The 24220-nt window shown below is 34.1% G+C and overlaps 2 protein-coding genes, 1 long non-coding RNA gene and 1 pseudogene across 5 annotated transcripts; 1 reads left to right on the plus strand and 3 right to left on the minus strand.

Moving 5' to 3' along the window:
• Positions 1 to 799: 799 nt before the first annotated feature.
• LOC124832857 (bifunctional riboflavin biosynthesis protein RIBA 1, chloroplastic-like) lies at positions 800 to 5765 on the minus strand. Its single transcript, XM_047307178.2, has 7 exons — positions 5247 to 5765; positions 4528 to 4873; positions 4211 to 4432; positions 3353 to 3675; positions 2778 to 2907; positions 1712 to 2008; positions 800 to 1358 (listed from the first exon to the last, which is right to left on the minus strand). Exons 1-7 carry the CDS (start codon positions 5288 to 5290, stop codon positions 1089 to 1091), a joined length of 1632 nt encoding a protein of 543 aa, XP_047163134.2. The 5' UTR covers positions 5291 to 5765; the 3' UTR covers positions 800 to 1088.
• Positions 5766 to 6111: 346 nt separating this feature from the next.
• Positions 6112 to 15619, minus strand: LOC124832856 (uncharacterized; annotated as a pseudogene). Its single transcript, XR_015783360.1, has 14 exons — positions 14084 to 15619; positions 13765 to 13841; positions 13222 to 13383; positions 12902 to 13115; positions 12504 to 12590; positions 12282 to 12421; positions 11845 to 11925; positions 11548 to 11612; positions 11090 to 11265; positions 7851 to 7981; positions 7650 to 7756; positions 7088 to 7301; positions 6913 to 7016; positions 6112 to 6712 (listed from the first exon to the last, which is right to left on the minus strand). The product of XR_015783360.1 is annotated as an uncharacterized LOC124832856 (transcript).
• A 1160-nt stretch (positions 15620 to 16779) lies between these two features.
• ABC4 (UbiA prenyltransferase family protein) lies at positions 16780 to 20504 on the minus strand. 2 transcript variants are annotated; one of them, XM_088103807.1, is made up of 11 exons: positions 20325 to 20504; positions 19991 to 20219; positions 19187 to 19290; positions 18679 to 18750; positions 18432 to 18570; positions 18234 to 18340; positions 18056 to 18155; positions 17954 to 17971; positions 17732 to 17842; positions 17528 to 17593; positions 16780 to 17447 (listed from the first exon to the last, which is right to left on the minus strand). In XM_088103807.1, exons 1-11 carry the CDS (start codon positions 20402 to 20404, stop codon positions 17319 to 17321), a joined length of 1155 nt encoding a protein of 384 aa, XP_087959933.1. In that variant the 5' UTR covers positions 20405 to 20504; the 3' UTR covers positions 16780 to 17318. The 2 variants fall into 2 exon arrangements, with proteins under 2 accessions (XP_087959933.1, XP_087959932.1); XM_088103806.1 differs by having other exon boundaries at positions 17933 to 17971; positions 20325 to 20503.
• Positions 20505 to 22486: 1982 nt separating this feature from the next.
• LOC148205799 (uncharacterized) lies at positions 22487 to 23646 on the plus strand. Its single transcript, XR_015785758.1, has 4 exons — positions 22487 to 22723; positions 23031 to 23134; positions 23232 to 23322; positions 23407 to 23646. It is a non-coding gene; the product is annotated as an uncharacterized LOC148205799 (long non-coding RNA).
• Positions 23647 to 24220: the final 574 nt, after the last annotated feature.

Below are 24220 nucleotides of genomic sequence, written 5' to 3' on the forward strand. Positions count from 1 at the left end.
TGTGAATAATGATACAAGTCAGAATCTAAATTTCATTTATAGGTAGTGTTCATAGCAAAGAAACACAAGGCGCGTAGTGTTCATAGCCAGAGCAAAGAAACACAAGGCGCCAATCCTTACCTTTTAAGTAGTCCTAGTTTTCTCAAATTGAAAATGAGTGGAGCCAAGGTTTGTCACTGTAACAAGAAAAACCTTTCCCCCACCCTCCAAAGAAAAACATATCGTCTTAACCAACCAATATAAATCAAATGGTCCCAGAACGAATTGTTTCCTCTTCTTTTTCTTTTTTTCTGCAATTAGCTTTAAACTTGGCAATTTTGTTATGCATAGCAGAAAATTAGCTTTAAACAATACAATGTACAAAACATCACCACATGGCCACATTTTCTCAGTCCATTGAACCATACGACATCATGGCCTCATCTTCTTGGCCAACCGATGCATTTTATCAAACAGTTTGGAGGCATCATTGAAGGTCTATGGCCAAGTTCAAGAAGTTCAAGTAATGCAAAACTTGACCCTGATATTAATTTTCACATTGCAGAATATTATAAACTAAATGTAAATCCCATTACCTTAGTTGTTTCTTCTAATCAAAGAAAAATAGGAGAGGTGGCCCAGGATCTTTTGAACGTTATTCCACTAATGGAAGACTTTAGAAAGGATTTAAGAAAAAGGCATTGTGTTTGGAGGACGGTTTGGAATGGAGGTGGGTTTGGGTAACAAAAGCTCAGTATAAAATTTTTACCTTTCAGATATCAACCTCTCTACAAATGCACACAATAATGTAAAATGGAACTACACAAAAGAGCACACCTTTATATATCACGAACACAAAAGAAAGCAAGAAAGTGAACCTCAAATTTGTCTAGAGAATGCCTGATATATCATCTACGAGACTACGATATACATTACATGGCCCTTAATAAAGTTTAAGAGTGACAAATGTTTGACGAAGCCTAATTTGTAGCCTGCCACAAGAAAAATCAGGCAAATGAATCAGAAAAATTAAATCATGAACCGTATGGAAAACCACTCTTTTTGTTGATTGTGACATAAAATTGTGTATCTGGCAGAAAAAGCAGGTTTTATAGGCCAGGAGCAGCATTAGAATCATCACCACTGCCGGCTTTACCATTGCCACTGTCTGGATAGTTCAATCTGCTGTTAAATTCTGAGCCATATACGTGACCCAATTTCACACGTTTGGTTTCTAAGTATTTCTTGTTCTCTTTTGTGATAAGTGATAACAATGGTATCCTACCGGAAATTGTCAAACCATAACCTTTGAGCCCCACATACTTTGCTGGATTATTTGTCATTAGCTTCATAGAACGAACACCCAAGTCTCTCAAAATCTGCAAATGCAATTTCAAATTCCAACCTTTTGACTCAATACAAAAAATAAATCGTAGGAAATTATATCTCGAACCAGATATAGCATGCCAATGAACTTTCATCTCATTGTAAATTTTAACATTTCAATCACAAAAATGATATACATAGTAAATTTGTTGACTTCTGTGATAACTATGCTAAAAGTCAGATCTACATTAATGTCTAATTAGTTAGCCAAGTCCAACTTTTATCCTCGGTGCAAAGAAATTAAATTCCATTCTAAATCACCATGAACTAAGAAGTGAGACTGTAAAAGAATCCAAAGGGTATAACATTCAATATTCCATTCATTAAGTATTTTTACTATAATTACCTGTGCACCAATTCCATACTCCCTTGAGTCAACAGGCAATCCCAACTCCTCATTAGCCTCTACAGTGTCCCGTCCATCATCCTGTAGGTTATAGGCACGAAGTTTGTGGCCCAAACCAATGCCCCTTCCTTCATGTCCACGAAGATAGACCAATACACCTCTACCAGCAGTTTCAATCTGTTGCATTGCAAGAGAAAGCTGATTTCCACAGTCACATCTTGCAGATCCAAATATGTCTCCTGTGAGACACTCTGAGTGTACCCTCACAAGTACATCATGCCCATCACCAATGTCACCCTGTTAAGCTATAAACAGTCAAAACCACGACATTGGCTAAAAGTTTACCATTAAGCAATTTAATTTTGTAATGGAAAAAAAGTTAAACATAAGTTGAGTAAATTCTATTTTGCAAATGCTTCAGGTCCATAAACTTACCAGCAAACACCTTGAAGACAAAAATGAAAAAAACAAAGGCTGAACATCAATTTATCCCCATAGAAAGAAAATACTACGACGATGTTAGTTTAAATGATAATAATATGCTTACATACATTTGTAATTCCTAAAGATAACCTCGATTATCACCCCTATACTTTGAGAGCTTGGCCTTAATCCCAATAATTAAGATAAATAACTAAATTAATCACTTATTTAATAAGCTTTCATCACATGAGAGCCTATGCCATGAATTCAATCATAAAACTTATATGCTAAAAGAGTGTATTTTTATAATTCTCACAAAGACACTTATTGAAATAAGCTTAAAAAAACTTATTATGAGTAGTAAGTCATTTTAATTTTCAGACAGAAATTTGGAAATATCAATTTTCCCTAAAAGAAAAAGGTTGGATTTAAGCATAGCAATAAGGATATACTGCAGCGCTGTATGATTAACATAGACGAAGCTGCCTGGTGATTTTAATTCATGTTGTTATATGATGCTGACATCCTTTCTATTTTCATATTTTTTCGTTGTTATTTATTTAAAATATTCAGTCCAACTATCGACAATGTTCACACGTGTTGCTACAAATAATGGTCCAACATAAACACAACCATTGCTCACCTTAACCATTGTAATATGCTCAATGCCATCTAAAAGCGACCTATAGCAGTTAGCTGTAAATGGCCCCCACATTGTTGGTATTACTGCAGAACCAGCAGGCTCTACCAGTTTATCTCTCTTCCTTCTATACCTGCAACAAAAATAAGTCAATCTCTCGAGTATTCAAAGAAAATCTTCAGGAAGCAAAACCCAGGGAAAAGAGACTCGTGTAAGGAAAAAAAGAAATAAAAGCACAAAATCAAACAAGCATTGAGAAAATTTTAAGGGTTTATACAGATTCTCTTTTTTTTTTCACTAGCACTCTAATTCTGGGACATATTATGGAATGAAAATAAAATAGAATTTCTGTTAGTATAATTTTATTTGAAAAATTCGATTGTAAATAAATATTTAAATAAAATATACTTCATAAGCAATCATGTCAAAAGTATAACAGAAAGATACCTTTTGGTATTTTAAATTATAATATCTTCAGTAGCCGAAAATCACTTAAAAACATGAATGTTTCATGCATACAGTGAATGTTTAATGAAATCATGCATACAGTGAATGTTTCATGAAATATAAACACATACCTTATCAAGTCAGCAATAGATACAATTTTTAAATTTTCACGCTCTGCAAACTGGCGAAGCTTAGGTAATCTAGCCATTGAACCATCATCATCCACAATCTCACACAGAACTGCTGCAGGATTCAGACCAGCTAGTATGGCAAGATCAACTGAAGCTTCTGTATGTCCAGCTCTCTTCAGCACACCACCCTCCCTGTACATTAGTGGGAAAATATGGCCTGGGCGGTTGAAATCACGTGGTTTGGAATCTTTGGATGCAAGGGCCAAGACTGTCGTAGCCCTATCACGAGCTGACACCCCTGTGGTAGTACCATGTTTAGCATCCTGCAAGTACAAGGTAAAGCGTTAAAGTATAGAAAGATACATTAATAATTTCCTTAATGGTACCAAAATACAATTCCATAACATTGTATGATTAACTGCATCTTAGGATGCATGTTCCAAACAATTAGAAATGCACCAGCTTAGTTGCTTCACTTTGTACTTTAAGGATTTTGATTCATTTGGACGTGAAAATATTTCAATATCACGAGTGTTTTTAATGGGGAAGCAAACATGAATTTAATTTCAATAAGCTTTGTTAACATGATGCAGTCTGTTAAATGATGAAATGATCTGCAAATATTTGGAGATACACGATACTAAATGTAATAAAGTTGCACTGAATTCCTAACCAGCTATATGGCATATCCAAGGACAGCTTCAAATAAGACAAATCATTCTCTAAAGTTAACTACCTTGAGTATCTCGGTAGGCAATGAAGTGTAACGCTTCTAGCTAACATTAACAAAGGAGGAGCATCATCATAGAGACACAGAACAACTACATACGTAGAATGCATGCACCAAATTGTACATACCACTGTTACAGTGAACGCTGTGCGAAGTTTCTCATCATTATACTGACTGTTTACCATCAAAGGAAGTTCCAATCTCTCCAAATCTTCCTCCGTCATGCTTATACAAACTATCCCAGTTCCATGCTTCACAAAAAAAGCCATGGCCTCAGGTGTAACCAACTCCGCAGCCATTATCACGTCTCCTTCATTTTCCCTATCTTCGTCATCTACAACCAAAACCATCTGAAGCACAAACTTAGTTCATAAATGCAAAACTAAAACCTTTCCCCTTCACTAAACAGAAAAAGACAGATCCCATAAACAGAGAAAGCAAGAACCTTTCCATTCCTAACGTCTTCAATGGCCTCCGGAATGGAAGCAAAACCTTCTGTTGGAGTGTCGAAGTCATACTCGTCATCATCATCAGAAAAACCACTGCCTGCTGGCACTGCTGTGTCAATTCCCGGAGTTCCAAATGCTACAACATCACGTTGCCCCTCAGTTCCCACACCATTGCTTTTGGGATAAGATCCCAAGACTCCTCGTCCAGAGGTCAATGTAGCTTTAATTCTACAAGTAGCACTGGAGACACTGGAGTTGAGTTGGACAAAGGCCAAATCCGACCCATGTCCATTGAGAGAGAACTTGTGCAACCCAGTAAACAATTTCAATTGTTTGCATACGCTACATCCAACAGGAAAGCAGCCAAAAGGTATACAATTAGCAATTTTGACATCCAAAATGTGCTATCACAGACACAACATGTGCATATAAACCCGCAGCTCCAGAAATTAAACATGTTTGATTGAATTCACACTAATATCCTCAAATAAATTCACAGAATGGCCATCCAAAATTTAGAACTGAAAATTATGCCAATCTTAATTTCGTTTCAAGTGATATGCTAAACTAGAGTTATACTGAAACACCAAATAATCACCAACACGGGCTAAACTAAACCAAACGAGAACCAAACATTCGTAAAGTAAATTTTTTTTCAATAAAAAAAGAGGGGAAATGGTGTATGAAGTGTTGAAATGGGGAGATGGAAACAAACCTAGGGCGGTAGAAAGGAGTGGAGAGACTGATAGAAGAAGCCATTTGCGTTGAAGGGTTTTAGCGAACTTCTTTGCTTGCGTAATTCGAATATGCCAAGAAATCACACCCTCCTTACCTTTTCTCTTTCGTCAATTCATCAGTACAAAGTCTGGTTATGCGGACGATCCGACCCGTTTAAGGTCCGCTTTTAAACTGACGAATAAGCCCCAACCCACGAAATAAACGGATTTTTTTCTAGCCAAAGCTTTCAGATAGTACCGCTTCGCGGGTTCAAATAACAATAGGTAAATTATTTTTTTCAAACAGTGGATCTTCTTCGCTGAGGCGCCACCGCGTGTTTGCACCGGCAACGGAGTCTGCAGCGGCGACGTCTCTGCCTTTTGGCGCTGAAGGCGGCAGGTCTTAAAAATGGATCCGCAAACGGTACCCGATCCGAACCGGTTTACCTACCTCTATGAACATACATAAACGTGGAGTGGCCACTGTAACTGTAACGATGGACCACCATAATTACATGAGTGAATATTTTCGGTTTTTCTTCCTATTTATGCTTTTTTAGTCGCCATAAATTTATTCTCAAAACTAAAATTATTTATTTATTCTTCATCCTTGTAAATTGGATTCCGCAATTCTAACAAATACCAATGGAATTTGTGGATGGTGCGTGGAAAACCTGTGGTAAGGAAAAGAGAGCATTAATTTCAATGAATGGACAGATTAATTATTTCACACCATGCTCTTTTATTTGAAACTGTAGACACTTCCTCCATACTTGTATTAATAATATTTAACCCATATGAAATAAGAAAAAATCTTTATTAATTTCATCACCATTAAAATGTTAATAGCCTAAAATTTCATACTATTCCAAAGTAAAAAATTGAGACAGATAATTCGTGAAAAATGTGATGTTACGAAGAGTTACGGTTACATGCTAAGAGTATCATCTGGGCACATTTCTATCAGAGGAGAAAAATTGCTTACTAATTGTCCCTATATAAGAGATACAGATTTTATCTTGCAAATGGCAATTCCCTGAAATCCAGCATGATCATTTCAGTCATGAGAATCCCTGTATTCAGGAGGAGGATGTTTCAATCTCTCAAATATCTCATCAAGGGAATCAGATGAAGATTTTGAGTTTAGAATTGACTCGGGAGCATTAGATATAGGGATAAATATCTTGGAGTCAATGTTAGATCTCAAACTTTTAAATCCATGCATCATTGATTCCCATCTTGAGGCTAACACCGATGATGATGATGATGGTGCTGAACTTGTGCTCTGAGAATCATTACCATCACTAGTAAAGGAGGAAGAAACTCCCTCTTGGGTCAAATCTTTTCTAGACACTTCCTCGTTGAGGTTTGTCCTCAAAGCTGCATATTTTCTGTTGCCAAATTTTCTACTCCTCTCATAATCTTCACTTTCCTCTCCTAGAATGTTGGTAGTGTCACTCTCATCCTGAGCCAGAAGAACAAATTGAAGGAGGGATGGTTAGTTGCACAAATACTTGTACAGATCTTTGTTCTGTTGCTGATCAGATTTTCTTGGTTCAGTAATACAATAAGCTTAAGAATTTGAGCAAGTTTTAAAATTGGCACGCATTCTAAGATTTTAAGAAGAAAAATGATCATGGCTAGTGGTTTTAGATCGATGCATACCGTGGCCTTGCTGGATGACTCAACATCCATAGTTATGCTGAAACTTCTTGCCAGAGGGAAAACAAGTTCACCAACTTTGTGCCCTTGCTGGAGTAGAGAACGTTCTGAGGAAAGGTAATGAATTAGATGTAATGGAGTTACTGCTCCAAAATTAAGGAAAAAGGTTGGAACTCACCTCTCTGCAAGAGTATTACCCCAGATGGGTCAAATCCATCCATATCTTGTGCATCATCATTGAACTTAAATATTTTCAGATTCCCACAATACTTTATGACCCGGTCAAAAATATTTGCTGCTATTAGTGAAGTATATATAACCATGATTAGGGGGTAAATTTTGTTGAATCCTTTCCCGAAAAAGGGAACGGCGTCATTGATTCTTCCCATTTTCTGCACAAAAAACAATTAAGTATTTCAACAACACTAGAGAAGAGGTCAGGAATCTAATTAGCTCAGGTGAAGCTATTTTGAATAATGTGCAGTAACAGATTTGATGTTAAAATCATTGCAGAAATTTTCATGTTATCATTCTTATGGTTGTTTGATGGAAACACTGTCTTAAGTTTCTTGCTACTGTTTTTATAAGAGTTAGAATACATAGTTTCTCTAGGTATATAAATTCAACCAATCCATTCCTTTGTTATCCTCAAATTTGGATGAAATTCCTAGACAATTATCATTTAAAGAAACAATAGACAAGAAGAGAAGATCATGACTTTAGAACAACAAATTAGGCACCAGTAAATAGTAGAAGTACTTTCTCAAAGACGGTTTTTCTATTCCCTCCAATATTTATGAGATTGAGAAAGTTGTAGGAGATGGGTGGAGCATATCTTGCAATCATCCTAAAAAAAATATATGCAAAGGTAAATAATTTAGAATGATTATAAACTTTACACAAATGATTAAAAAATGGAATATTTATAGAAAGCGACTTACGAGCATATCATAAGCAAGCTTACTGAGCTTGTTTGTTTTGGAGTGAGTGAGTAAAACATCATCGATCCCATTTTAAACAAGGAATAATATGTACAAATACACATATACATCAAGGGGATGAAAGCAGCAAGCTGCGAAAAATTCAAGCAGTCGTTTATCAGGAAAATGAACAAAGAAAACTATTAATTTCATGCATGACTCTACTTAAGCTGTATGTAGGTGGCAAAACCGAAACTTCTACAAATGCTTCGTCTTTCTGATAGGAAAAATTGTCTTTTCTAAACAAAATTATCTCATGCACAAATGATTTATTACTATTTCTTTTAAATTTATTTTTTAATTTATGAATAAACAATTTTTTTTAAATGTTTAGGTAAATAACAATAAACCTTCTACAATGAATATTGTTGATGATAAGATATTAAGTATATTATTAGAACTTCTTAAAAGTTTTTAGAAGATCATAGAGCTCTCTATAATTATTCTTATAAGGTTAGTGTTCCCTTTGTACAGATATTGATGCATTGTTTTAAACTAATCTATTGAATAAAAGATTTATTTCTTTTATATTAATCTTAGGTACGGTTATTTTTAGAGTTACTTAAGTGCCATTCTAGTATTCCAAGCGTTCCACTTGTATAGGCTTTGCATAGTCACAAATCTCAATGTCATACTTTTTTTATAGCAACATGAAGCAGAGAGTCGCAAGTGACTACTAAAAAAAAAATTTCCTCTCGAGGATCCATTGGTCATATTGAGGGAGGTTGGTGCATCTATAAGTATAAACCCAATAGAGATTTCATGGGATGTCACTATTTTTAGAAGACTTAGTGGCATATACGAATCTGATTTGAATGAGATCTTAGCATGCAAGAGTTAAACATATCTATTTGTAATTATGGATGTTGTAAGTTAATTTTTAATCTTTTTTTGTTACCTTATACGCATCGAGGATGTTATTAATGTATAAACTTTAGTTACTTGCATGGTTTGTGCTTGGAGCGAGGAATGAAGATACATGAGTTCATACACATGCAATCAATCGGTAACTCTTTTATAAAAAGACAAATGTACATGAACAATACCATACTGGATGGAAATAAACAAATTTACATTGTTCTATATATAGCTTAGTAAGTTTATCATTATTTAATAAGTTATAGTTTTAGATTTTTAAATATGTTTTTAACTAATTTTGAATGCAGTGGTCATTGACAGCTACTAGTATTGATAGGAGGAGTCTAGACTCCACATATATTAGTTTTCGATGATGAATGATTTAAAATGATTAAGAAATTATTTTAATCATCCTTGCACAACAAAATGACATAACAAGTGTTTAAATCATTAACATGTTAGTGCTAGATGTATTAATCATAAAATGATTAATTAAATAAGCCTAAATAGATTGAAAATATAGGTTTCTAGTAGAAATAATCAATTACATTAGTGATATAATCCATTAGATTAAGCTAGAACACTTTGAATGCAAAATAGAACAAAATGCTCTGTTATAATCGATTATAAACAGATTGAAAATATAGGTTTCTAGTAGAAATAATCAATTACATTAGTGATATAATCCATTAGATTAAGCTAGAACACTTTGAATGCAAAACAGGGCAAAATGCTCTGTTATAATCGATTACATTAGTTACCTCAATTAAAATAGAAAGAAAAACATAATAGATTACACTATTAATATAATCAATTAAACTGTGACAATATTTGATTTTTCTATCTAAACCAAATTTGAGACCTGACTCTTTAACATTTTCATTGGCATATACTAACATTCTCTCTGAGTTTTGAGTACAGGTTTTCTCAAGAAGCATTCTTGGAGGATTTCAAGCTTTATTGGTGATCAAGCAATCAAGAATTCATTCAAGATTCATTGGACATCAACTGTTCTGATTATTTTGCACTATAGGAGTGTTATACAATCGGGTTCTTGTACCTTGTATTTGATTTAGCACTTGTGTTGGGTAGGTCAGGTTAGAGAGTGAGTGTTTCCTCTCTTGTATTGTTAGAGATTGAGTGTATCATCTCTTTTGTTGTTTGAGAGTAAGAAAATCCTCTCTTGTATTTGTTGTTTCATATTTGAGAGGTGTGAGGATATCAATTGAGAGCATTATTGTATTCTTGTACTCAAGTATTGAATAGTGGATTGTCCCCAACCTAAAGTTGTTAAGGAAAGACTAGATGTAGGCTTGAGAAAAGATGAACTAGTATAAATCTTTGTGTGCTTTGATCTTTCTTTCATCTTTCTTTGTTTGGTTGATTCAAATATTTTTGTTTATTGATTTCAAGATTAAAAGATCTTCAAAGATTTCAATAAGATTTTAAAATCCAATTCACCCATCTTGACTTGAGATATAAGGACTACATTTCTAACAATTAGCACCATAGCAAATAGTTTAATGTTCGTCCTCACGAGTATTCGTTAATCATAAAAAATTAAAATTAAAATTTAATTTATATTTTATTAAGTTAAATTTAGTTAAAATTTAATTTATATTTTATTAGATTAATTTAATTAAAATTGAAATGTAATTTATATTCAATTTAATTTATATTATATTTTATATTTTTTTGTAATTTTATTTATATATTTTTAAAATTTATAAAATATATATTTTTAAAACCCGTACATATATTTTAAATGGATATTGAGTAATAGATTGAATTTTTTTTCTTTGGTTTCAGATAATGCATAAAGTATTCGTGTCCGAACTAACCCATTATTATTCTAATTATATGTGGACTTTAGTTAACAAATTTTTTTGTCAAAGGTTTTTTCAGTAAATAATTTTATGATCTCACATGCGAGCTAGAAGTAATAGATAGGAGTAATAGATATTCGTATTCATCACCTTGAGGGGATGAATTGTTAATAGGATATTATGTATATTACTAGAAGTTGTTAGAAAGCTCATAGATGATTCTTCATATCTTTGTAATTTTTACTATATGTTAGGGTTTTCTTTATATATATAGGTTGATGTACTGTTTCAAATTAATTAATTAAATAAAAAACTTCTTTCTTTTATGATAATTCTTTCAAGTAATATCAATAATTCGAACTCACAAAATCCGATGGAACTTCATTGAATTATGGTATTAATGACTAAGTGAAACTTGATTATCATAGGAAAAAATATAGCATTGACAGCAGAAGAAATTAAGAAAATTACTTTATTTCAAAGAAAAGTATATTGGAACAAGCCTACATAAATTACCTGCACAAGCACTTCTTGCTGTCCAGCAGCGTGTACTAGGATAGAGAAAAGGGATAAATCAACTCCACTGGTCAGTATGGTAGCCTCTGCTAATAGAATTGCAAATGACATGACGCCCAATATAACAGCCAATGATTTCTCAACATGTTTCCATAATATGCATTTCCATAGAAACTCTGATAAATTTACATTTCAGTCAGATATAATGCTTCTGTTTATTACCTAACAAGAAACTTTTTGTGCACATCCAAACTCTAATACTTTTGTAAAAGAAAACAAAATGACTTCATTGTGATGTAGAACATCTAGATAGCTTTTATATTTGGGGACATAGATTTTATTGTAAAGAGATCAGTTTTAATAATAAAGTATAACCAGTGAGTCTATTGGTGACAGTACAAACATTTATCAGAAAAAGAGTAGAAATAGCTCTCATAAATTTAATAAGCGGAAAGTACCACATGTTTCCAAAAATGCACCTACTTTGCCTATGCGTTCAGGCCTAAAGCATGAAGTATATTTCCTGCAACAGGAAGAAAAAATTACTTTTAAATATATCTTTAATCTCACAATAAATAGCAGATTCTCTCTCCCTAAATAGCAGATTCTCTCTCCCTATATTGCTTTCAAATTTGTTGGCTAGAAGAACCCTTTTGTCTCACAAAGTTTGCTTACTACTTGCATAATTTGTTCACTGTCAAAAGAACAGACCATGAAGAGACTGAAAAATGAGAAAAGTGTAGGTTAAGACAAACCATCCTGTAATATCACGACGCTCATAATTCTTTATGGTATCCTCCAGCTCAAGGGCTTCTAAAACAAATTTTGTGTATTCACTGCAAAAAGATAACAATAAAGATAATAATAGTAAGATATTCATAACACAGATTTACTTAGGACATGCAGAGAATATGTATCTATTGAAAATAAGAGTATTTCAGTGAAGTATTATGGTATGTTGTATCAAATGGCATTTCAGAAACGAACACATCATCATATAAACTAAACTGTGTACAGCACAAGAGGACATACATGTACAAAAGATCAACTCATTAACCTATATTTTGCTAGCCGTGTTGCATTCAATTGTCAAGATTTCATGCAGTTTCAAGGTATTTCAATGAGGCAAAGGATTTTCTTAGAGGAGAAGTCTTGCATAACACTGGACCAACTTCTATGTATCAGTGGCTACCTTCTATATCGGTAGTATTGTTCACGAGCTCTCTTAAGACGACGTCTCAGTGATGCCATAGATTTTTCATCTCTGTCATAATCCATGTCACTTTCTCCGAGTCTTCCACCCTGTGGTTTGAAGGAGGGGTCTTCCTTCAACTGGAAAAACCAGTTATTTGAACATGTATATATCAGCACAACATTTTGAAGCAAAATAGCAGCATGTATAAAAATACTTTACCATCTGAAGCAACATTCTGTCAATTATATTCATGTAGGGTCTCAAAGAATCCCGCTTGGACATTTGCTTTGATGTTGCCTGTGTGATCTGACAATGGCACACCATGAAAAATCATATCTGCAAAGAATAAAGGATAAAAAAGAAAGCATTTCTCTTTATCATTGCAATGCAGATTTGCTTTGAATGTTACTTATCAAGATGAAAGAATGGCAAACTTTCTACAGGTTTATTGCAGTCCTCAAATTGAAATTGGATCAATAATGATTGATATTGCAGGGCAGGATACTTAAAATTACATGGAAAGAGACAATGAATGCAAATTCAGAAGGCTTTACAGAAAATGGAAATTTAATTGTTAGAGGGTCATTGATTGTAGACAAATGGTACGAATGGCTTACAACAATAGCATTTGAAAAATTACGATGAGCATCATCTAATTTGACTGCCATTTTTGCAACTTTATGTGAAAGAACCTTTTGCTCAATGTTCCAATCTGCATTCAACCAAATGCCCTTTGGAATTTCACTCAAACCAAATCCAAGTAGAAATGCACCCGTAACCAGTCCAAACGTATTGGAGCAAGCCATGGCAAAACCCGAAATATTACCACTCCTGAAAATTATGTAACATAAAATTTGCAGATAACTAGAAGTGTTCACATCCAATGATTCAAGTAAACAAATGAAAGATAACAGAAATATAAAAGAAAGAAGCAGACCAATAATTTTTGTGTAAAGAAATCAGTAAGATGACTCCAAATAGTGCTACAGAACCGACAGACAGATAGAATACAAGGTTGCCGTGTAAGCTGGTCCTCAATCTTTCTTTCACTGTGAAGTCTCCAGCATCTTCATAACCCTGAATAGTGGGAACCACAGCCCTGTTTAGAGAAATAATTTAATACAGAACTATGAGTGTGTATTTCTATTCACCTAGCTGCCATAAACATCCTAAATATTGCACAAAATTTCATATCAACTAGGATAACTCATGAAAAAAATCAAAATGTTGTCAATTACAAAACTAATGGAAATATTCTAAATGTCGGTCTTATAGCTGCTACTGCTTCTTTCCTCCATGTGTGTGAGTTTATTTGTATATTTAACATGCTATAACTAACAAGGAAACAAAGGGTAGCTTAAAAGGAATTTGAATTTGTGTAGAAGACTTGATGGAAAAACATACACAAACATCATATAAAGCTATTGAATTTCAGAGGAATTAGAGTCAAGTGGGACCAGATTATACTGAAGCAGCTTACCATGTAAGTAAGAAGGTACTCCAATATGACAAACTCCATAAGAAGGAAATTGCTCCACTCTCATAATTATTTAGTGCCTATCAATGAAGGGAAATGACTTGACCAAGTTGCAGTGAATCAAATACCGAAAAGTAAATATCTGTTAATGAAAGAAATAAACTCTATAACTTCATTCTATTTCTTTATTGATTACTACTCAACTAGAAAGCCATTTTCTTTTCAATGTTTAACTCTATTTCTTGTCTCATGTACAGAAACAACAAAAACCATAGAAAACTGACATATATGTGTATGAATTGACAAATTTGCATAGAAATACCGTCCAAATGTCTGCAGGGACGAGGATGATGATGGAGACAGAGCAGAACCAGGTGTATGCAACGGTGAAGAACACATATCTGGGTACATCAGGCCCAGAGAAATAACTCAAAGTAACAATGACCATGCCAATAGCCACGGGCAATGAGAACATATAGAACACCCACATTTTAATGTTACACTGTCTTAGGTTTCACGTTATGCATGCATGCATGTCCCTTTTGTTTTTTTATTTTTTTATTTTGTATGTCAATAGTTTCCTCTCCTTTTCCAATTTGGAAAACAATGCAGAGAAGATGGGAAATTGAGAAAAGAATGTTATGTTAGGACCTAAGTTGAAGAAGAAGGAGAACCGGTCAAGAGGACCCCTATTTTGCTCTTCACTACCTCATTTAGCATGCTATTTCTCACATGTTTCATCTCATTTGTAAATTTTTTATCATTTAAACTGTGTAATTCTATAACATTTTATGTCATTTTATAATTATGACATTTAACTCTATTTTAACATGATTTTATTTTTATTTATTTTATTCCATGTTTTTTATATTGTATAATAAATATAATTACATGATCGAATGTACTCAAGTTGGATAAATGTAAAAACAATTGACAAATCCAAACATATCTCAAAATGATTAATATTCATGTTTTAAATCTTAACATCTCTTAAATTCTAACTGACCAATCGTTCATCCCTATAATTTATCAAAGATGACCCATTATATATAATTGGTGGCAATACTGCTAATTATTTTTGTCTGTGTTTTCTTTAACAGAACCCTTTTGAAAGATGATTGGTCTATATCATTTCATGGGGTAAAAGTCTAGTCCTACTTTGTGATTATTGTTGACCCTGATTGTTTTCCCACATAACATAAATTTAGGAGAGATGTAGCTCATATTTTAATCACAAGTCAATAAATATATATAATAATAAATAAATAAAAGTTTGCATATTTCAATTTCGTCATAACAAATATTTGAGTGATTCTTCCTGCACCTCACTCAGTTCATCCTACACCCCCAAATTTATCTGTTTGTCCTTCATTTAATAAAAAGTCAAAACGGTAATTAATGAATTTAATTTTTTTAACTCCAACTATTTTCCTAACTCCCAACCACAAAAATATTTGTTGGTTATAAACCCTGAGGTGCCCTGTTCTTCGTTTTGCACTGTAGCACTTCACTGGTTTACTGTATTGTGTATTGAATTGGATTGAGTTGTGGTTAAAATTCTCGGTCGGGGTGGTGATAGTGCTGTTGGAAGATTTGGAGATATACTGTGACTGCAGGAGGAAGAGGAAGAAGACACTGTGAGGTCCGGCGAAGAACACAGGTACGCAACCGCACTTCGAGGTGCGGAAAGACCCAGCCACACTTCGAAGTGCGTTTTCTATTTTGAGTGCGGTTATGTGTTTTTTTATTTGCATGCTTATTTTATTTTGTTTAATCTTTTTTTGTTTATTTGATGCATTTTTTTTATTTATAGTTATATTACTACATTATTAATTATTTATAGTTATAGTTATATTTATAGTTATATTACTACAATTGTATTATTAACATATTATATACAAAAAAATAATTAATAATGTAATAAAAAATATTCAAACAAATAAAAAATAATATAAAAATTTAAAAAAATTACATATATAATAATTAAATTATTACAAATAAATTCAAAATAATAATTATTATTTATTTCAATAAAAAAGTTTAATTATTATTTCAATTTAAAAAAAATTAAAAAAGTTAAATAAAATTAAATACATTATTATTATTAGTATCTACTGGTTCACATTAGTATCTAGTGACTATATAGTGTCAATAAACCATTTTACATTAGTATCTACTCATATAAAAAAACCATTTTACAGTAGATATAGTGTCAATAAAAATTGAAAAAAAATCATAACCAATATATATGCCAACAAGCACATCAAAAGATTTCAACCACACATTCAATTCAAATAAACAAACTAGTGTCAAAAGCCTATTATTCTCTATACTGGATATCAGATCACATACATACAGAGATATTTAATTAAAAAAACTAAGTTTCAAAACGAAGGTTCAAAACGACATTTGAAAAACGCAAAACGCAGTTCTTCTTTGCCGCAGATCGAAACGCGGCGCTGTGTATGTGTGCCACAGATCGAACTGCGGTTCGTGCTTACCGCAGTTCGAAATGCGTTTATCCTTGCCGCATATCGAAATGCGGTTCTGATCCGTGCACCTCCAACGAGCTCCGAATACGACCCAGCAACCGAACCAACCACATATTACAGCAAACAAATATAGTAGATGCAAGCTACTAACCTGGACGCCAGCTCAGATCTATGAGGAAAACGAAGGAACGCGAGCAGCTTGGGATGGCAGAGACAACACGGAGAGAAAAAGAGGGAGGAAGGAGGGAGTGTAGGTTAGGGTTTCACTGTGTGAGATGCGGCAGGGAAGAAGGGGAGTTAAAGTTTAACTAAACTTTTTAAATTTTCTCTCTCCTCGTTGACTGTGACAAGGGCACACTTTGGAATTAAATTTTTTTTGGAGGTGCAGGACGAGGGTAGTGAGGTGCAGGGAGAATGACTCCAAATATTTAGGACCTTTTAACAACACAATAATTATGTTATAAGTTGTAAGGTATTTTTAATTGTACTAGATGTCATAGGACAAATGACTATTTTAGTCTCTGTATGTGTAAATCGATAACAATTTAATCCATGAAAAAATATAAACTAAACATATTTTAGTTATACAACATCTTTCAACTTCTTATATTTCCTACTTTATCATGAATAATAGAAGCCTACACACTAATTTTTATTGTTATTTACACATCTCATTTCATTCATTAGTAAAGCTTGAAGGATTTCGCTCTATGATAAATCCAATTTTCTTTGTAATCTGTATAGTTTGTTGTAAAATATTAAAGAATCTACATGTGATCTGATTTCACAAAAAAAAAATTCGTAGCAGCAGCTGTTGTTGTGATTCTAATCAACTAAGGGCTAACACTGAAAGGCGGCTGTGTAGTGGAACCATCTTCTGCTTTCTGTACAACTCTTGATTGTTATCAATGTCATTCAGTTTCTTCAAACTCATTTGGCCACAAGAAGGGCAAGAAAGTAAGAATTGTTTCGAAGCCATATATGCAGAAGAAAGTGTTGGTGACCAGAATGTTATGGTTTTTCACCCCATAGTGCACATTACTTCCTCTTTCCACAAGCCAATCTTCAACTCAATATTGGCCATGACGTAAATGTTATTTTTCTAGCCAGTACTAGGCCTAAGGCCAGAGCAACTCCAAACAAAGCATGCAGCCTTACACAGAAGTACTTAGCCATGAAAATCTTATTTTTGTCCTGAAAGATACAACTTACGTTTAGCAAAGTACAAGAAATACACCAGGGAAACAAAAACTCAGCACCAGTCTTTCACTTGCCTTGTGATTGTCTTCGACAAATCTAATGACCAGGTTTCCCATTGGCAAGGTCAATGCACAAAGGAACTAGTACAGTCATATTCATAACCAGAAGAACAATCATTAGTGCATGGTCCAAATTAACACAAACAACAACTATAACCGTAAAGAAGGGAAAATATCATAAATGAGATGCAAAAAATGACTAAGGTTAGAAGTACATACTATACAAGTGAGAGGAAGTGCCTTGCTTAGACCAAAAGCAGCCAAAAGAACATAAAGCATCAAAACTGCCCCTTTCACTACCTCTGCACCTTTTTCAGTGCCAAGTCTAACCTGAAAGAGAAATGGAAAATAAGTAACATAGGTAGATTTACATTGTTAACTTGAACAAGAAAAATGTTAAATTAAACGAAGTGCATGTACCAATGGTGACATTTTCCCAACCTCTTTATCTCCTTCCACCTGTGGAGTTCATAAAAACATGCCACCTAATCAATGTTACTCAAAACCATAAAATAGAGAGTTCAATTACAGAAATGAAAGTACCTGATGGAAATGACTGCAAAACAAGATAAGAGATGTTGTGATGCCAACAAGAATTGATGCAGAAAGAACTGTTCCACTTAAAGGGACATGATTCATCACACTGTCCAAAACATTGAGAATCAAAACCATGAAAAATCAAAAGTTAGTTAGGGAATTCTAATTAGGTAGCTGAAGTAACCTTGCACCGCCATGTAGTAAATAAAAAGCATTAGTAGCAAAGGGACCAAATGCTGCAAAGCACAAGGGCTCTCCCAGCCCCTGGTAGCTTAACCGAAATGGTGGACACTGCAACGAATAGGGCCAAGCAGAGAAATTTAAAGTTAATGACTCCTAAATAATTTTCCAACACTATTCTGAAGTCGGTAGAAACTTATACCTGATATATATAGCCACAAATAATTGCACAAACAAGAAACAACATTGAACGAATGTTTTTTTCTGCAACAGCAGTCCAAGTCAGCCCAGCGAAGCCAAGAGCAAGGCACAAGTACGCAGCAATGAAGGTTCCTTTACGACTGCCCAAATTCAACATGAGGAATAATCAAGCTGAGTTATTTCTCTGTATTAAATACAAAAGCAAAAGAAGACAGAAAGCACCAAAACCAAGTCTGAGAAAAACTCACCTACCGACCAGGTTTACAACTGATTCCTTTTTGTTCTTGTCAACTCCAGTGTCAAAATCATGAACATCATTGCTGTCATGGCCATGCATAAGAAATTAAGAAATATTAGTATATTCCTTTTATGAACATTAAGTATTTGATAAGAATGATCCATAAGAGTAATGAAGCGGGAGCGGGGGCCAAAATTGGTAGTAAATTCATAGTAAATTAGTACCTGTTAAACTTGATAGAATGAATGGTTGAAGAACCACGTAAGACATTTTGTTAGTGTCCATGTTTTTACAAGTTTTCAACAGATATCTAGCCTGTCATTTGGGTACTAGCAGTTTATATTACATTTTGACTGAAAATTATGGCTTCCAAAAGTTCGAATGATTTTGCTACCAGAATCCATTTTCATTACATATATTTAAGAAAATATGGAGATTTTGTTGTGTTGAACAATCATTTACTTCTATTTCGCATTCACTCATTCCATCCGTCGGTCTCAAACAGTATTGAAACTTACCTTAAATTGAGCCAGGTAATAACAAGAACCGAGGAAGCCAGGAGAACAAAATAACATCTAGCTGAGAAGATCCCTGTCTGCAAATACGCTGCTGCACTACCTACCTATCCATAGAAACCAAGATATAAATTAGAAATTCTCTTGCTCAGTTTCACATGCAGGATAATGATGGAAGAATCCAGAGAAAGACCAATATCAATGGAACATAAGTCCAATTTATATAAGGGATTAACACTACCTCATTTCTTCCTTATATGTTGCTCAATATTTTCATTTTTCACTTAACGTAAGACTTAGACTGAAGTTTGAATTTCCAATAGATAATGATATAAAACAAAGCCTTTAAGATGGGGCATTGCTTAAAATGACATGAATTCCCAATGAGAAATATGATAATCTCTAATTCAAATACTATAAGCTATGGAGATAGGTTCAACATTAACATGGGAAAGGGATGGATGGCCACTGGAGGAAAATCTTCTCTAGAAACTTAATATGCTTCAAAATATCCTTCCTTCTGCCTAAATAACTAATATCAGCCTTCTTCCAGAGGCAAGCAGAAAGATGTTACTCTGCTAAAACAGAATGACCTTGTGCACAGAGATTTACCTATGACTCGCATTCAACATTTTTAAATCCATAAGAAAAAAACTATAACACTTGATAATGTTATTATTCATGTAGTATTAAGTTGAAATCATCGTGGTCTCAAACTACTAAGTGTGAACTCCTATCTCAAACTCATGCTCCTGAAAAACCTTGTTAGAAGCTACTCTTGTTCAACTTAAAAGTTCAGATTCTCACAGTGAGAGGAACGAATGCAACAGAGTAAATTGGCAACTTGATGGCTCTCCAAATCAATGTTTCCTTTGCAATATCCTCCTCAGTTTCATCGCCAGAGTCTCCAATGAAAGAAGGGGATAACTCCACTCCTCTTGCACATAACACATGTTGATACTGTTCAACTTGCAACCTTCCTCCATATCTCCTATGAAAGACTTTCACAACACTACATGTTGATCTCTGCTGGCACCTGCAAATCAAAGTTCTGTTCAACACGGCATTACAGAAACAATTGACCTGCTATCTTTCACTTTCCCATTTTTGTTGATGAACAGATAGAGAAAAAGGAAGCTACTTTGTGAAGTAGCGCTGCAGTAGAATGTGGTCATTGAGTCTGTTGAAAGCAGAAGAAGCTTGGGTTACTGCCATGATCATCTCCAGAAGGGTCTCTGAGAAGGGGCGAGTGAATACTGTGATGAGCTACTTGAATTTGAGAAAAGCAGCAGAAGAGAAGTGATGAATAACTGAAACTGAAAGTGAAAACGCTTTTCTCAATCTTTTTGCATTGAAGAATCCTATCTCCTTACAAATTGCAATCTCTACATGGACCACTAGAATACTGCCATCTAAGATTAAGCTTAACGGTGGGGCCATATTCTGGTGACAAGACTCACAGGACATTATTAATTAATCAAAACAAAACAGTACTGTGTCATGTCTCATTTAGTTAACAAAACTAATAGCTTATATTTTTTTTTTTCACTCTATACTAAATGATTAAACATATCATAAAAAAAATTAATACGTCCTCCACGTCATAAAAGAACAACCAAAATATTTATAATTAAAATATCTAATAAAAATGTACGGATGAAGTTTGAACAAATATATTTCAATATTTTGATGAAATATTTAATATCATCACTATTTATTATTCAAACCAACTAATTTAAAATTTTATGCGTTAAGAAGATGACCTTTTATTTTAGGAAAATGATACTTGAACAACCTCTTTTGACAACATTTAGACACGGGACAGGTGTCTAAATGGGATTGGTCCACGTGGAAAATCAAAATGAAAATGAAATCTGACGTGGAAAGCGGGTGTGCAGGGTTTTCAAGATCTGCGTTTCAAATTTGAAATTGATTTTGGAAGAATTGTTGAGAGAGAAGCGCGAAGGTTGAGAGGGAGACTGTGACCTAGAGAGAGAGGCCGAGAGAGTTGGAGAAAGGGAGTTCGAGAGAGAGAGTGGTCCGACGAAGTGCTTGCCGGAGTGCCCGCCGGACAACGTTGAAGGGTACCGATTCACGGTCGCCGGTACCGATTCACGACCGTTATCGATTCACGGCCGCCGCAGCTCCGAAGTTGGCCAACGAAGCGAAGACGGAATCGTATTCCGTCCGGCCCAGCGAAGTAGGGGCGCGTTCAAGGTCTCGCTTCGTCCCACCTCCTTCCGTCCCTGTGTTGGAGTGCCGCCGGAGCATCGCCGGAGAATCGCTGGAGTGTGGACTGTTCGGTGGACGAAAAAGAGGGGTTTTCCGGGTTGTTAGTCCAACCCACACAATTTTTCTTCGTCTGTGTTCAAACCGGCACACCTTGTGTTCACTCAAGGTTCGTTTTTTTTATTCGAGCGGATTGAAGCTTTAATATAATATATGCATGATGTTGTTTGTAAGCTGTAAAAATATGACTTGTTGGATGGCGGTGGAATGTTGTTTATGTATGATGGAGGTGGTTTGTTAATAGTATTTGTTGGATAAATTAAATGTGTGGTGATTGATACTATGGACATGAGAACATAAACATTCTTCCTTTGACGATACTGAAAATGTGTCTCCAAAGTGGGAAAATTTATGGAATAGACTTTTGTAAGTTTTCTTTAAATTAAAAGATTGATAGACAGTCTTGGTTGCATCTATTATTTCATGAGGGGTTAACTTTAGTTGGAGGGAGATTTGTCTTATTTTAGATGCAGTGTTAGTAGTAACAATTTATCTTACGTAAATAGAAGGTGCAAGTGAAATGTCTTGATCAACTGCAGTACTTATCAATTACTATGGGTGCACATTAATAGAGTTTCGAGCTACTGGATTTTGATGGTATACATTGGAAATAAGGAAAAAATTGTTTGATGTCACCACTGTTATTATATTTAAAAGCTAATAAAAGATTTAAAGGTTAACGAAAGGTCCCTCACGGAAAATGATTTATTTAAAATAAATAAATTAAGCTTATGGTGGTAAGACCTTTAATGTATGTATCACTTTAAGTAGTGCTATATGTATAAGTGTCTGATTGAAAAGTAATTGTTAAGAAGTAAAACAGGGTCTTTATTTAATATTATAAGGATAAGAATATTCAAGTGTTCTTAACTAAATGATGATATCATGTTTAAATTTTAGATGAATGATATTAATTTTAATGCTTTAATTATTGTATTTTGATATGGTATATGCTTTGTGTATAGGTGGTAAACGTTAACTCACCCATACTTTTCTGTTTGCTTATCTAGAGATGGAATCAAAACCCCTCATACTCACACCATGGAGCTTAGGCCTTATATTGAGGAACCCATTTCAAATGATGCAGCATCTTTAAACTTTATGTCTCTTGATCTTCGACCAAGAGTCATACATGATTTTACTGTCTAATAGAGATGCAGTCAATGAATGTTGGAAAACATTAGAGTATCACTATGCTACTGCTGATCGAAAAGCTGCTTCATTGCATTTATTGGATCCCTGGTCCATGAGGTAACCTACAAGTTTATCTTCGGTGCACAATTTCAATATTTCTCAATTTTAATGCCTTATTTCTTAACCAATATTATATTTTGATATCATGGTATCAGTTCAAACTCTGAATATGGTAATTGTTTATTGTTAGAGAGAATGATCTATTTGTTGCTTTTAACTATCTTAGAGAGAGAGAGAAAAATTATTGTAAGGTGTTCTAAATCTCATTGACATTGTAATTGTAAGTCTTGGAATTGATGTGTACTTTGTATTTATAAATTGATTTAGTAGTTTGGAAAGTAAAGTTGATTTTGGCTTTTTGCAGGCCCATAATCTTGAATTGTTTTTTGGACATTTGTTTAATCGTTACAAAGACAACAAACCGTTCTTGTAGGTTCAACACGTGCATACTTCAATCCAACCGAACTCGTAAGTTTTTAATCTTGTTTTTTTTTTAATTATAATATTTGTTTGTTTCATATAAGTAACATTTCATTATTTGTATTTTGGACTTTTTTTGATGTAGATATGATTGTGGAGTTATTTTTTTGAAATTTATGGAGTTGTGGGATGTTGTTCAGAAATATGAAGGCAAAACAATATCCAATTACACTAGTGTAAGTTATCAACATTTTCATGGTGTGTCCCTTTGATTGAACATTGGCATTATATTGATATTGTGTGCATTTTTTTCTTTGTAGGAGGAACTACAAGAGGTTAGGGAGAAGTATGTGTGTGATTGGATTTTGGATGTTGACATTGTGTGGAGGAATGAAGTGTTGCAACATTTAGGGTTGTTACAAAATGGATAGTACGAATGTCATTTATGGATTTCTTATCACTATTTGAAATTGTGATGATTAGGTTTGAATGTACATATTTTTTGTTACAAATCATCAAAGAAATGTTCAATAAATGACATAATCAATGGTTGAAGATCATTTGCATGTCCAATAAGTGTTAAAAAAAATTCATTAAAAAATCAATGTCATTTTGAAAGTTGAACTATCTCTGCAAAAACTTTGCCTGATTTCCCCACTTATTTGGTCTTTGCTACCAATGTTGTTTCTGTACAACGATTTTTACAAAGAATGGTTCCTTGGGCATTGTCAACACTCAATTTCGTCCGGGTTGATTAATAAATTTACTTTCATCATAAAGAAAAAATAAAATAAAAAAAAATAAAATAAAATAAAATAAAAAAAAATTAATAAAAAAAAGAAGGAAGAAAGGACGTTCGGCTTTTGACTGTTGCTGTGACCGTTCGTCCTCAACTGTGAGCCGTTAGGACGTTCGGTAATTCTCGGCTTCTACCGCTCGTCCTGACCTATCATCCTCACCAACCGATCGTCCGCTGCTGTGCATCCTTATTCTCCAAACCTTTAGGACGGTCGGCATTTCTAAGCCTCAACCGTTCGGCCGCTGGTCCTCAACGATCGTCCAATCATTATTGACGTTCGGTTTCTCCCACTAGGTGCAACCGTTCGTTCTTCTTGACCAATATCAATGACGTTC

This window comes from Vigna umbellata, chromosome 1, assembly GCF_029865625.1.
Source record: "Vigna umbellata cultivar VRB3 chromosome 1, Vumbellata_1.0, whole genome shotgun sequence".
Classification (NCBI taxonomy): Eukaryota; Viridiplantae; Streptophyta; class Magnoliopsida; order Fabales; family Fabaceae; genus Vigna; species Vigna umbellata.

Coding starts and splice junctions, on each gene's coding strand:
- LOC124832857 (XM_047307178.2), bottom strand. CDS start 5,290: ATGGCTTCTTCTATCAGTCTCTCCACTCCTTTCTACCGCCCTAG. Junction 4,433..4,527: donor AAGACGTTAGGAATGGAAAG/GTTCTTGCTTTC, acceptor TTTGTGCTTCAG/ATGGTTTTGGTTGTAGATGA. Junction 3,676..4,210: donor CAGCGTTCACTGTAACAGTG/GTATGTACAATT, acceptor TTGTACTTGCAG/GATGCTAAACATGGTACTAC.
- ABC4 (XM_088103806.1), bottom strand. CDS start 20,404: ATGATCATGGCAGTAACCCAAGCTTCTTCTGCTTTCAACAGACTCAAT. Junction 18,751..19,186: donor ATTACCTGGCTCAATTTAAG/GTAAGTTTCAAT, acceptor TGGCCATGACAG/CAATGATGTTCATGATTTTG. Junction 17,972..18,055: donor TTTGCAGTCATTTCCATCAG/GTACTTTCATTT, acceptor TGAACTCCACAG/GTGGAAGGAGATAAAGAGGT.